This window comes from Rhincodon typus, chromosome 7, assembly GCF_021869965.1.
Source record: "Rhincodon typus isolate 14 chromosome 7, sRhiTyp1.1, whole genome shotgun sequence".
Lineage (NCBI taxonomy): Eukaryota > Metazoa > Chordata > Chondrichthyes > Orectolobiformes > Rhincodontidae > Rhincodon > Rhincodon typus.
In genome coordinates, this window is record NC_063338.1 from 56,266,719 (window position 1) to 56,281,269 (window position 14,551).

At 40.6% G+C, this 14,551-nt stretch overlaps 1 protein-coding gene across 6 annotated transcripts in view; it reads right to left on the bottom strand.

Annotated features, from left to right (window-relative positions):
- Positions 1-12,585: 12,585 nt before the first annotated feature.
- The window catches only part of LOC109936409 (prolyl endopeptidase FAP-like), a 76,802-nt gene continuing 74,836 nt past the window's right edge, over positions 12,586-14,551 (bottom strand). For all 6 annotated transcript variants that reach the window (XM_048598801.1, XM_048598800.1, XM_048598799.1 and 3 more), the window contains one exon: positions 12,586-12,836. In XM_048598801.1, coding sequence (XP_048454758.1) covers positions 12,735-12,836 — 102 coding nt within the window. In that variant the 3' untranslated portion in view covers positions 12,586-12,734. The remainder of the gene's footprint in view (positions 12,837-14,551) is intronic.

A 14,551-nucleotide genomic window follows, 5' to 3' on the forward strand; every position in this document is an offset into this window, starting at 1 on the left:
TAACTCCCTACCTACACTCACCTTTACTGGCTCCATCCCCGCCTCTTTGACCTGTTTGTTTCCTCTCCACCTATCCTCTCCTCTATCCCTCTTCTATCCTCCTCCCACTCTCTCCCTATTTATTTCAAAACCCCCTTCCCCTCCCCCTTTTCTGATGAAGGGTCTAGGCCCGAAACGTCAGCCTCTCTGCTCCTATGATGCTGCTTGGCCTGCTGTGTTCATCCAGCCCTGCACCTTGTTGTCTCGGATTCCCCAGCATCTGCAGTTCCTACTATCTCTTAACTAGACAGCAGGCGGGTCTAAATTAGTCCCACTCTTCACCTGACCTGTCGTTTCAGCCATTACTAAATCTCATTGGACAGGCAACCTGGCTCCATTTCAATTAAGGGCTCGGCACTAGTGAAATCATAACCGTAATCAGGAAACCCACTACCGGCTCAAAAACAATCCAGACTCCTGTCCCATCTCAGTGGTGAAAATTTAATCCAATGTTTCACATTCATGACCTTCGTCAAAACTGGGAGAAGTTAGAGATTTACCCATATGTAACCAAATGCAGAGTCTACTCCCCTTCTTACAGCATCTTTTCCCATAAGTACTGAAGATGCAGCACCTCCCCTTTCACTTACTCCCATCCTGTCACAACATCATAATCTGGTCATAGGACAGCAGGTCTCTGCCTCCTCCTGTGTCTGCTGGCTCTCTGTGAAAAAACTCTATAGAAGCTGGTACCCCATCACCAAGTCACCCTTTATTTACACATGAACTGTCCTTGACTGTAGTACTGCCTCAAACAGACTTAGGCATCTGAATGTTAGTATCTCTGACACTCACCCTTTGTTTTAATCTGTCAGCCAGGCCTCCCTGATTGGACCAGATTAACAGCCTCAATCAGGGAACTCATATTCCCTGAGGTGCAGCTGGCTGACCTTGTTATAATCACTACAATGTGCAAATGTAATTCATAGAATTCCATTAGGCGGCACAGTGACTCAGCAGTTAGCATTACTGCCTCACTGTGCCAGGAACCCAGGCTCGGTTACACCCTTGGGCAACTGTCTGTGTGGAGTTTGCATGTTCCCCTATGTCTGCGGGGCGACGTAAGAATGGACAAACTAAAAGCAGAAGTAGCAATTTAGCCCTTCGAAGCTGCTCTGCAATTTAATACAATCATGGCTAATCTCACCTCAGCCTCAACTCCAATTTCCTGCCTGTTGCCCATAACCCTTTATCTCATTACTAATTAAAAAATCTGTCTGTCTCTTCCTTAAATTTACTAAGCATCCACTGCACTCTAGGGTAGTGAATTTCTCAGATTTACAGCTTTTTGAGAGACGTAATTCCTCCACATCTGTTTTAAGCCTGCCACCCCTTAACCTAAAACGATGACCTCTTGATCTTGATTGTTCCTCATGAGGAAGCATCCTCTCTGCATCTGCTTTGTCGATTCTCTTTAGCATCTTATATACTTCAATTACATGTCCTCACATTTGTAAAGGCTTAAACTACTCAATCTCTCCTCACAGACCAAGCCTTTCATCTTGATAATAACAATTTCCTCTGCATCTGTTCTTCTTTGAGGAGAACAGTCCCAACTTCTTAAATCCATCCGTAAAATTAAAGCTTTTGTTTCCTGAAATCATTCTTGTCAATCTTTGTTGTACCTTCTTTCATACCTTCACATTGATACAACCCGGTGAGGAATGGTGAGTCAGCTCCCCTCTTTCAAAAACCTTCAAACATCACCAGGCAGGAATGTCCCCTCCCACTCAACGGTCAAGGACATTCAGCTTCCGATCTTCAAGTAAGCGTCCTCCAAGGCAGCCTTCGAGATACACAACGCAGAATCACGCAGCAGAAACTGATAGCCAGGTTCTGTACCCATGAAGACGGCCTCAACCACGATCTTGGGTTCATGTCGCACTACATGTAACCCCACCATACTGTTCTGTGTTTGTAAAATCTTCTTTACTGTTCAGTTTTGACACCCCTTAATAATTTGTTATGATCTCTCTACCTTAATTAGTTCATACAGTTTTGGATTACTTATTACTTTGGTTAGACCCTCATCATGCAACTCTTATACCTAATATGCTATTTCATCTATTTGGTTTGTCTCTAGCGCCATCTTATTTTTGATTTTTTGTAATTATCTCTCTGCCTTAATTAATCAGATCATAAGTCATCCCTTCATTGGTTATTCAGCTGTTGACACTTTACTCATGCCATTTGATACTTTTGATTAGCTACAAAGGCTTGTTGTTCAGCCTGTCAACACTCCGTTCACACCATTTGCACTATCTTTTGACACTCTTAATTACCTGGAATTATCTTGCAAGAATTTCTCTGCCCATAAATTCTGTGCCTGTGCGCTTCCCTCCACTTCACCTGATGAAGCATCAGCACTCCAAAAGCTAGTGATTTCAAATTAACCTGTTGGACTATAACCTGGTGTCATGTGACTTCTGATCAAAAATCTTAGGTCAATCACAACAACTATGTTTTGGTGGCTAAGTGAAAGTTGCATCATGTTTTTTGGAGGGATTTTTGCTGCGCGACCTAGTGAGATTTCTCACTGTATGCTACCAACTACCTACCAACGAGCTACCAACTCCTATGTCACTCCTCATGTGCGATATTGACCCCACCTTTTCACTAACTAACACAGAACAACTTGTCACTCAATGGATATCTGCCAATCCACCCGCACCATCTTTGAAAGGCTGCTGTGAACCCAGCCCAGTGTTGGAAATCTGCTGTTGTCCTTCACCAGCAGCATAAAGGCACAGCAGCCACAAAGCTGACCATGCTGTCCATAGCTGATACTCCCTGACACAGGCAAGCTCTTTCTCTCCACCCTAGGCACTGTTTAAACATCAGGCCACACTGTATACCTGTCTTTAGATACATCTTATCTGATCACCCTCTCTGAGTTCCCACTACTCTTTCCCTGTGCCCAATGGTCATCCACATCTTGTCATTGTCCAGTAGGGAAACATCATATACAGGCAAGTACTAGGACAATTGTAAATGTGAGCTTTTATTAACAGCTGGTGAAAGAGAACACAAAGGAAATTAGTACAGGCTGTAGTTAACACACACAATGTGAACCAAATGCTGACTTTGACAGTCATTGAAGGTCTTCTGCACTCAGCTAGCATCTTGTGGACTCCCAGGACTGTGTTTGCCTCAGACTTTTGACTGACTTTGAAGAGGAACCCCAAGGCATGACTGAACAGACTCCCAACCACCGTCCTTGCAACTCTCCAACTGACAATATAAATTCCAATGACTGCTGTTGCTGAGCCTACAGGATGGATCACTGCTTACTCCCCAACTGGAGTGTGATAGAACCCCTGATGGTGAGCATCCCAAGCTAATAACTGACCATTGCCAAACTCCTGGTGTCCCTGACTGACATTATTGGGGCCCCTTGACCAACAGTGACCTCCCCTTGACTGGATAGGGGACTGCCCTAATTGAGTTTCTGGTATCATTACTTGGTTGAACACATATACAATGTGTTTGCCACATAGGCAGCAGCCATGTTTGTACATGTTGAACTGGCATCTCGATCTGCCATATTGCAAATGTTGCTACCCAACCTGGATAGATTACCAGTGACAAGAATGGCCAGCAGCCTGTCTGAGTGTCTGCACAAATGTGCACATCAATACAACAGAACTGATCAATTTTGGCTCTGGTTGAAGCACTAATCTGCTAACAGGCATGGGCATGGCAAAGCAAGGCGAGACAAGGAGGTGATGATGGGCTGGTGTTATTATTGCTGGACTCTTAAACCAGAGACCAAGGTAATGTTCTGGGGACCTGGGTTTGAATTCCACCACGCTAGATGGAATTTGAATTCAGTTATAAAAAATCTGGAATTAAGAGTCCAATGATTACCATGAATCTATTGCTGATTGTCGAAAAAAAACATCTGCTTCACTAATGTTCTTTAGGGAAACTGCCATCCTTATCTGGTCTGGCCTGCATGCGACTCCAGACCCACAGCAATGTGCTTGACTCTTAACTGCCCTCTGGCACAGGCAATAAACGCTGGCATAGCCAATGACGCTGTCACTCCATGAGTGAATAAAAACAGGCATGGAAACTGCAAGCATAGAGGTAGATTCTATGTGAGCATATGCTAAGAGAGCAAGCAAACAGTCCTGAGATAGAACATAGAACACAGAACTGTACAGCACAGTACAGGCCCTTCGGCCCACGATGTTGTGCCGAACTTTTACCCTAAACCTAAGGTCTATCTACCCTCCACCCCTACCTTATACTATCATCCATATGCCTATCTAATAGCCGCTTAAATGCCCCTAATGAGGCTGACTCCACTACCCTCTCCGGCAATGCATTCCACGCCTCTACCACTCTGAGTAAAGAACCTACCTCTGACGTCTCCCCTATATCTACCTCCACTCACTTTAAAACTATGCCTCCTCGGAATAGCTACCTCCAGTCTAGGAAATAGTCTCTGGCTATCCACTCTATCTATACCGCTGATCATTTTGTACACCTCTATCAAGTCACCTCTCACCCTTCATCGTTCTAGAGAGAAAAGCCCTAGCTCTCTCAACCTTTCCTCGTAAGACCTTCCCTCCATTCCAGGTGACATCCTGGTAAATCTCCTCTGCACCTTTTCCAACACTTCCACATCTTTCCTGTAATGAGGCGACCGGTACTGGACACAATACTCCAGATGCCGCCTCATCCACTCTGCGAGCTGGATTCCTATACGTATGCACAAAGTTACCCTCTGCAGCCTTTCGAAGCAAGTTGTCAGTGCACCCTCTAATGCAAATCTGTGCTTCCTAAACAGCCTACGAGTTGGATCGGAGAATTGTCATGGTGGTTCTGAGGAGTTGACAAATGTCGGAAACCAGTATCTGTCGACCAGGTGTACATGCGACTGGTAGCCATGGATCATGCCCTGAGAAACTGTTTGGTGTTAAGCAACATGAAGGCTCTTTGCAGCCTGTTGAAGTTATCAGGTACCTGCTCTGATTTCAACATTGAGAACTTTTGATGTCTAGTTTGTTCAGCACTCTTGGTAAAATAGGAAGTTGAATATTACTGAGGCTAATTGGGTCATTAATAAGGCATTTAATAAGTTCTAATCCCCTTTGTTTGACAACTTGATGCTGCCTAGGGAGAACCTGGCATGGCCATTCGGGAAAAGCATAAATGATGCAGCTCCCAACATTGAGGTAGACTAAACTGGATTCTGCCATAAATCTCACCATAGACCATATCTCTCAGCCTGCTACAAAATTCTGCCCTTTATTTCTTTTAAGCACCCAATTATTTCACACTCCAACTAAAATGTAGTTTCAGTTAAAATTAAGGAGTCATTTACAATGTTTTCTTCAGTGAAAGAAAAGGGAGTTTTACTATTTACCACAAGAAAAACGGCATGAACATCTCATCCAACACACGTAAACACAAATATAAAGTTTTAAAAAGATAGAGGGTCTAGTACATTAGCAAGGTAAACAAAGCTCTTCTGAGTCCTTCACTGTTACAGTTGAATTTAAGACCGTGGCTGGTTATTTGATGTCAAGTATCCTCAGCAGTAGGGAAATGTGTAGAATTCTTGAGTTTCTTTTCTATGGTTTAGAGGTTAGCTTATGTATCTCCAATATTTTCAAAAAGGAGGTAGAGAGAAAACACAATTATAGATCAGTTAGCCTGATATTGGCTGTTGAGAAAATTGTAGAGTCCATTATAAATGACTTTATAGCAGAACGCTTGGAAAACAGTGACAGGATAGGACAGAGTCAGCATGGAAATCACGTTTGACAAATCTACAGAATTATTTCGAAGATTTAACTTGTAGAGTTGATAAAATGGATTCAGTGGATGAGACTTTTGATGAGATCCCACAGAAGATATTAGCATATAAAATTATAGTTCATAGGATTAGAGGTTTGTGTAATTGACATGGATGGAGAACTGGTTGACAGACAGGAAACAAAGAGTTGAAATAAATGGATCTTTTTGCAAGTGGCAGCCAGTCAAAGGTGTAGTATCTGAGGGATCAATGCTTGAACACTAGCTACTCACTATATATTAGTAATTTAGATGAGGGAACTAAATGTAACATCTCCTAAGTTTGCAGACAACAGAGCTCCACCCAATTTGATGTCTTACATTCTTGGAAGCAAAATCAGGACAGATCCTGAATCAGACAGATGTATCATTCCTGACCCCTGATTGGCTAGTTAAACTTTATAACTTGCACCTATTCCTATCATGTAATAAATTATTTCTTGTTTAGACCCGCTACTACTGTTAACCAAATAGGTCATTAGGCTCTCTGTATAGGAAGTAGGATTGGTAGGAGCACTCTATCCCATCCATTAGTTGGTAGTGGTTGGTTCTTACAATATAAACAACGGAACAGACCACTCAGCCCTTGACACTGTTCTACTATTCATTTTTCATGAGACATCTGATTCTTAATTCCATCAATGCAATCCTTGATATCCCTGTCTAGCAAATTTCACAATCTCCATTTTGACATAATCATCAGTTAACACAATCTCAACTGTTTTTAGGTGAGATTTCCATATCTCCACAACCTTTTTACAAGAACAATTTTCTTAAGTGCTGAGCTTCAACTCTTATGGTTATGATTACAAATCTGTCACCAGTGGAAATATTTTTTATATCTACACTACCAACTCTTTTATTCATCTTAAAAGCCTCAAGGTCAAAACTTAATTTTCTATGCAGGAGGAAATACAAGCTTGCTGCATGCTATTTGTGTCATTTTGCAATCCTTTTACCTTCATTAGGATCAATAATAGCATCCTTAGCATTGTTTCCTGAATTATATATGTCTCATTCCAACTCTTGCTTAATGATGAGTGGTACCACAATACTCCATTACCCCCGTAGTTACAGTTAAAAGCTGCTATGGATGAATCACTTGCCAGGAAGAATAATAGTTTTCATGTTTTGGTGTTCATTAGCAAGGAAGCAATTTACATGAAACTGAACATGTTCTTAAATCAAGATTTTAATATTAAATGATTTGAAATGCTGTAGCATTTGATTAAATGTTGGCAAACAGTTGTAAATGAAAACAGAATCAAAATGTATACAAATTGACAATGTCTTAAATGTTCAGTTTCTAGATAGTGAATAGAAGGCTAAGGAGACTGGCCATTTATGCACAAATATATTTTTATACTGGTTTCATAAATCAGCATTTCAGTCTTTTTTTTAAATGTTTGTAGTAGAGTAGTAATTCATTGATATTTCCTACTTGGATTGACCAATCAATCAATCTCTTATGAACAGTTTAAACAGGGCAGATGATAGAACATAAACAACATGTTAGGATTTTTAATCTTCAATGGGTCATTGTAAAATAACACATCAAAGAAAACTAAGCAAAAATGAAACCATGGCCCTAAAAATCCACATCAATGCATGTATAATATCATCATTGCTTTAGTTAATTATTATTGAAAAAAACTAGCAACAAGCCAAGGTCCCATGTTGGCCCAAACTTTTCCTCAAGTTCCTCTATGGCCTAATGAACCCCACACATATTTGGTGCTGTAAGGACATGGCCAGGGTTCTTGTGTCTACACCATTCAGTGGAGAACAGAGGTGCACATGGTTAGATCAGGAGTTTTCCTAAAGAGTATACACTTGGGCTCCACTTGCAGGTCCGAGCTGGGATCAGAATCTAAATCCTGAGAAGTCTAGACTTAAAAGTAAATACATGGCTCTGTTTAAAAGGGGGCTACTAAAACATTATTCTAAAGAGGGGATCTCCTTGCATATCATCTTCTGTTGGACCTACAACTGATTGCATATTAAATATGCATAACATGAGGGTCAGGAGCATAGCGAATTAGATAGCAACCTTAGCACTGGAAAGCAAAGCACAAGTGCTGAGACCTAAAAAAAACTGAAAGGATGTTGAATACATATAGGACATATATATGTACTTGAAAAGGACTAATTTGCAGTGATATGGGGAAAAAAAACTTGACAGTGGGGCTCATTTGTATAGTGTGAAGAACCAACGTAGTGACAATGAGCTGAATTATCTCCTGTGCTGTCATAGTCAATTTATATCGATATTTTGAAACAGTTCATATTACAGAAGAGGAAATGCTGGAGGTCTTAGAAAGCATTAAAGGCGGATATATCTCCTGGTCAAGTCTATCCCAGGGCATTGTGGGAAGTTAAGGAAGAAATTTTGAGGCCCCTAACAGAAATATTTGTATCATTTATGACCACAGGTGAGGTGCCAGTGGACTGGAGGGTGGCTAATGTTGTGCCTTTATTTAAGATAGGCTGTAAGGAGAAGCCTGGGAACTATTGACCTATGAGCCCGACACCAGTGGTGATATGTTGATCATATGTTGTTGGAGGTGTTTCTGAAAGGTAGGATTTACATGCATTTGGAGAAGCAAGGACTTATTAGGAATAGTTAGCATATCTTTGTATGAGGGAAGTCATGTCTCATAAACTTGACTGAGTTTTTGAGGAAGTAGCTAAAAAGACTGATGAGGGCAGAGCAGTAGATATCGTTTACATGAACTCATATAAAGCCTTTCACTAGGTTCCAAATGGTAGACTAATTCATAAAGTTATATCATTTGGGATTCCATGTGAGCATACCAATTGGATACAAAATTGGTTTGATGGTGGGAGACAGAAGGTAGTGGTGGAGGGTTGTTTTTCAGAATGGAGGCCTGTGACCAGTGGTGTTCCACAGGGATCGGTACTGGGTCCAGTTTAGGTTGTCATTTATATAAACAATTTGTTTGGGAATATAACAGGCATAGTTAGTAAGTTTGCGGATTACACAAAATTAGTAGTATATTGGGAAGTGAAGAAGGTTATCTATGATTCCAAAGAGATTTTAACCGATGAATCAATGGGCTGAGGAGTGGCAGATGGAGTTTAAATTGGATAAATGTGAGATATTGCATTTTGATAAAAACAATCAAGGCAAGACTCATGGATAAGGATAGGTACATACAGCAGGGTAAAGTTTATAATTGGGGGAAGGGTAATTACAATTCAGTTAGGCAAGAACTGGGTAACATAAATTGGGAACAGATGCTGTCAGGGAAGAGCACCACAGAAATGTGGAGATTGTTTAAAGAATGCATACTGCATGTGCTCAATATGTTTGTCCCTAGCAGGCAGAGAAGATGCGGTCAAGCAAGGGAGCCATGGTTCTCAAGAGAGGTCAAATGACCGGTTAAGAGGAAGAAGGAGGCTTATGTAAGGTTTAGGAAAAGAGGAACGGAAAAGGCTCTAGAGGGATACAAGTTAGCCAGGAAGGAGCTAAAGAAAGGGCTTAGGAGAGCTATAAGGGGGCATGAGAAAACCTTGGCGGATAGGATCAAGGAAAACTCCAAGGCTTTTTACACGTATGTGCAGAACAAGAGAATGACCAGAGAAAGGGTAGGGCCGATCAAGGATTGTAAAGGGAATTCGTGCACGGAGCCTAAAGAGATACGAGAGGTCCTTAATGAATACTTTTCTTCAGTATTCACAACAGAGAGGGACCTAGTTGTAGAGGAGGATGTTGTGAAACAGGCAGGTAGGCTAGAGGAGGTTGATGTTAGTAAAGAAGATGCGCTAGGAATTCTGAGGAAGTTGAAGATAGATAAGTCCCCCAGGCCTGATGGGATTTATCCAAGGATTCTATGGGAAGCGAGGGACGAGATCGCAGGGCCTTTGGCAATGATCTTTTCATCCTCACTGTCCACGGGTATAGTGCTGGAAGATTGGAAAGAGGCAAACGTCATTCCCTTGTTCAAAAAAGGGAACAGGGATAACCCCGGAAATTACAGGCCAGTTAGTCTTACGTCAGTGGTGGGCAAATTATTGGAAAGGGCTCTGAGAGACAGGATTTATGATCACTTGGAAAGGCACAGTTTGATTCGTGATAGTCAGCATGGATCTTTGAGGGGTAGATCATGCCTCACAAACCTTATTGAATTCTTTGAAGAGGTGACCAAACACGTGGATGAAGGTGGAGCAGTGGATGTGGTATACATGGATTTAAGTAAGGCGTTTGATAAGGTTCCCCATGGTAGGCTCATGCAGAAAGTAAGGAGGCATGGGATAGGGGGAAATGTGGCAGATTGTATTCAGAATTGGCTGACCCTTAGAAGACAAAGGGTGGTAGTGGACGGAAAATATTCAACATGGTGTTCAGTTATGAGTGGTGTACCACAAGGATCTGTTCTGGGTCCTCTTCTATTTGTGATTTTTGTGAATGATTTGGATGAAGGAGTGGAAGGGTGGATTAGCAAGTTCGTGGACGATACGAAGGGGGGTCACATTGTGGACAGTGCGAAGGGCTGTTCTAGGTTACAAAGGCACATTGATAGAATGCAGAGCCAGGCTAAGAAGTGGCAGATGGAGTTTAACCCTGAAAAGTGTGAGGTGATTCATTTTGGAAGGACAAACTTGAAAGCAGAATACAGGGTTAATGGAAAGATTCTTGGCAGTGTGGAGGAGAAAGGGATCTTGGGGTTCATGTTCATAGTTCCCTGAGAGCTGCCACCCAGGTGGATAGAATTGTTAAGAAGGCATATGGTGTGTTAGCTTTCATTAATAGAGAGATTGAGTTCAAGAGCCGTGAATTTATGCTCCAGCTATACAAAAGCCTGGTTCGGCCACATCTGGAGTATTGTGTCCAGTTCTGGTCGCCTCATTACAGGAAAGATGTGGAAGCGTTAGAAACGGTGCCTGGAATGGAGGGAAAGTCTTACGAGGAAAGGTTGAGAGAGCTAGGGCTTTTCTCTTTAGAACGACGAAGTATGAGAGGTGACTTGATAGAGGTGTATAAAATGATCAGAGGTATAGATACAGTAAACAGCCAGAGACTTTTTCCTAGGGTAGAGGTAGCTTTTACGAGGGGACATAGTTTTAAAGTGAAAGGAGGTAGATATCGGAGAGACGTCAGAGGTAGGTTCTTTATCAGAGAGTGGTAGGGCAGTGAATGCATTGCCGGAGAGGGTAGTGGAGTTGGCCTCATTAGGGCCATTTAAGTGGCTATTAGATAGGCATATGGATGATAGTATAAGGTAGTGATGGAGGTTAGATAGACTTTAGGTTTAGGGTAAAAGTTCGGCACAACATCATGAGCCAAAGGGCCTGTACTGTGCTGTACTGTTCTATGTTCTAAGATTCATACAATTAATAGTAGGGCCCTGGGTATTGTTGTAGAACAGAGAGACCTCAGGATTCAGGTACATTGAAGTTTGCATCACAGGTAGACAGGGTGGTTAAGAAGGCATTTAGTACGCTCGCCTTCATTGCTCAGACCTTTGAGTATGGGCGTTGGGATGTCTTATTGTGGTTGTACAGGATAGTGGTGAGGTCTCTTCAAGAGTACTGTGTGCAGTTCTGGTCGCCCTGCCATAGGGAGAATATTATTAAATCAGAGAGGGTTCAGAAAAGATTTACCAGGATGGTGCTGGGAATGGAGGGTTAGAGTTATAAAAATAGACTGGATAGACTGGGACTTTTTTCCCAAAGCGTAGGAGGTTGATGGTTGATCTTATAGAGATTTCTAAAATCATGAGAGATAAGGTGAATAGCAATGGTCTTTCCCCTAGGGTAAAGTACGTCTAAACTAGAGGGCATATTTTTAGGGTGATAGGAGAAAGTTTTAAAAAGGACATGAGGAGAAATGTTTTTACACAGAGATCAGTTCATGTGTGGAATGAACTGCCAGAGGAAGTGGTGGATGCAGGTACAGTTATAACATTTAAAAGACATTTGGATAAGTACACAAATGGGATAGGTTTGGAGGGATTTTGGTCAAGTGTAGGCAAGTGGGACTAATTTAGTTTGGGAACATGGTCAACGAAGACTAGTTGGACTGAAGGGTCTGTTTTGAATGATGTATGACTCTGTGGCTCTATAAGTGATAACGTGGAATGTGACACAAATCATACAACTTTTTCACTGCCTTCTAATAATTTTTCTTGAAAAAGGCCAAATTTATCAATAAGGCACACTTGAACGTGAGCAATGTTTCAAAAAGACACGGATCAGAGAAATATAATAGTGAGTACTATATCTCTGACCTGCCGGCTCATTGAGTACATCCTGTCCTTGCTATCCACTAATTCTCTACCCATGCATCCATGTGTTTACAAGGGTGTCTCCAGACCTGTTATCCATGGGACGTCTAGGTCCTTACCTCCCTGCAGATAACAAGGATCTGGTGTACAGCTCCATGCTAGAACAGAATCAAAGAATTTACCCTCTAATGAAACTTCTAAATATCAACTGCGAGCTAATTCCTCTTCAGAAATACCAACTGTGATTGATTATTTTTCTTCACAGTACTGGCAAATTAGAAGAGACTGAAGCTTGCACTGAGCAAAAATAGTCATTATTTATTGGTAAGAAATTATATTAAGTTGTTCAATTTTTTTTATTTAGTTCTTAATGAGACCTGCAATTATGCCAACATCTTTACCGAGATCCAAAGTGCAGTGTTTGTTCAAAATTATGTAATATTGCCAATTGGATTGTGTACAAAAATTGCAAATAATATGCTAATCATCTTGATATAGAGGTTCAGTCTTTATTTTGGTGAGAACAAAATAAACACACTTTAAAGACCTAGATTATAATATTTTCCCAACATAAATGTTTGACATACTTTCTTGATAGAATTTGCTTTTTATTTTCCATTTATTGAAATATATTTCCCTGCTTTATTCATTGTTAAAGAAACACTGTTTTAGAAAATGGGACATATGGGTGTACAGATGAGAGTAGGCAAGACCGCTTAGTCCATGGTCCTTGTCTGTATACCACTGAAATATAAAGAAACAAAAATCAGAATTTATCTTGTTTTGAGATAATTTATTTTTCTAATCTTCCCAATAATTAACTGCATAAGGTTTTCTTAAACCTTTTCTTAATATTCTGAAATTATTCCTAACTGCCTGAATTTTCCATGCCATAGTTTTCCCACCTATAATTGCTGAGTCCATATTGACTGTTAGGTCAAACATTTCCTCTAAACTTGTTCAATACTCAGGGTGAAATCCGAAACCATATATTGATATTCAGTATTTATCTTCCATATCCAAGGGGCATGGAATAGTCTATTTCAATATAAACAACACTAGTTTGAGAATCATAAGCTCAAGTAAACATCTAATCGATGCAGTGATGCCAACAGCATGGGTTCAAATCCTACACCAGCTGAGTTTACCATGAATGATTCTCCATCGCCACCTCTCCCCTTGCCTGAGATGTGGTGACCCTCAGGTTAAACCACCATCAATCATCTGTCTCTAATGAGAGAGCTGCCGTACGGTCCGGCAGGACTATGGTGACTTTCATTGTACTATTCACTGTGAATCATGTATCTGTGCGTTTCTTTCTTTCTTATTAATGAATGTCGTCTGTTGTCTATCTAACTCCTAACTGGGTTAATAATATATCTTCAATTCCACGACTGTTAATTTTATCTAAAACTTTCCACTGACCTTAATTGTTTTTCAATTATCTTAACTTTGTATCATGATAAGCAGAACAATAATTAGCTGAGTAGGGAAGGTGTTAAAACTTGTCAGCTATTACTTGAAAAACAGGTAATGCTTTGTGTTAAGCAAATACTGTTTAAGATTGATGGTGAGTACCAAAAATTGCTGCCTTTTTATTATAGGTATATTGTGGGCAATATAAATGTGAAAGATAATCAGTGCCTAAAATAATAAACAAAATTTGATGTGCAGATCAAATTAATTGTTTTCTGAATATCAATATGTGTGAGCTATATTATACAGTAACAAAATAAGCCGTCTTCTAATCTTAGTCAATACTGCAATAAAACTGAATGAAATGGAAACATATTGACGTGGATAATATGAATTAAACTCAGCGCATCAGCCATTTGGTTCATGAGTTACTTTTTCCTTTGCATGGATCATTCAAGATAATTAAAGTCACCTACATCACAGAGAAAAAATGATAGACAGGTGGACTTCTGTCATTGCTTCTTTTGCAGAATATAAAATTAGTCTAGAATAACTTTCTAATAAAGTGCCCTGAGGTAGTTACTCCAGAGTAGTCACACACACACACATATGCACGCAAATAATATACATAGTTTTCCTGCTTTGCCAGAGGTTTAGTTTAAAGTCCTGTTTCCAAACATAAATGGGGATTCCATTTAATTCCTGCCAAAGTCAGCAGTGTGATTAGTTGTTTATCATATAGTAGATTTTGCCCAAAAGGAGGGCATCCTGTTTGAGTATGAATTATCACCTAATTTAGGCAATTTTCTGCATGCTTCAGCTCAAACTTATTTTATCCTGTAAGTTGCTCAGTGTCATTGTGAGGAAATTGGTGCATTTGAAACGTTAGTGATCATCAGGACCACAGGGTGCAGCTCTTTTAAGGTGATTTAAGAAATGGGAAAGAAAGATGGACTAATGACAAGGGGAAAAAAAAACAAATGTTGGGATTGGTCGAGAAGTGGACTAAGTGAAGGTGGACTGGAGGGAATGGTCACTGCGCA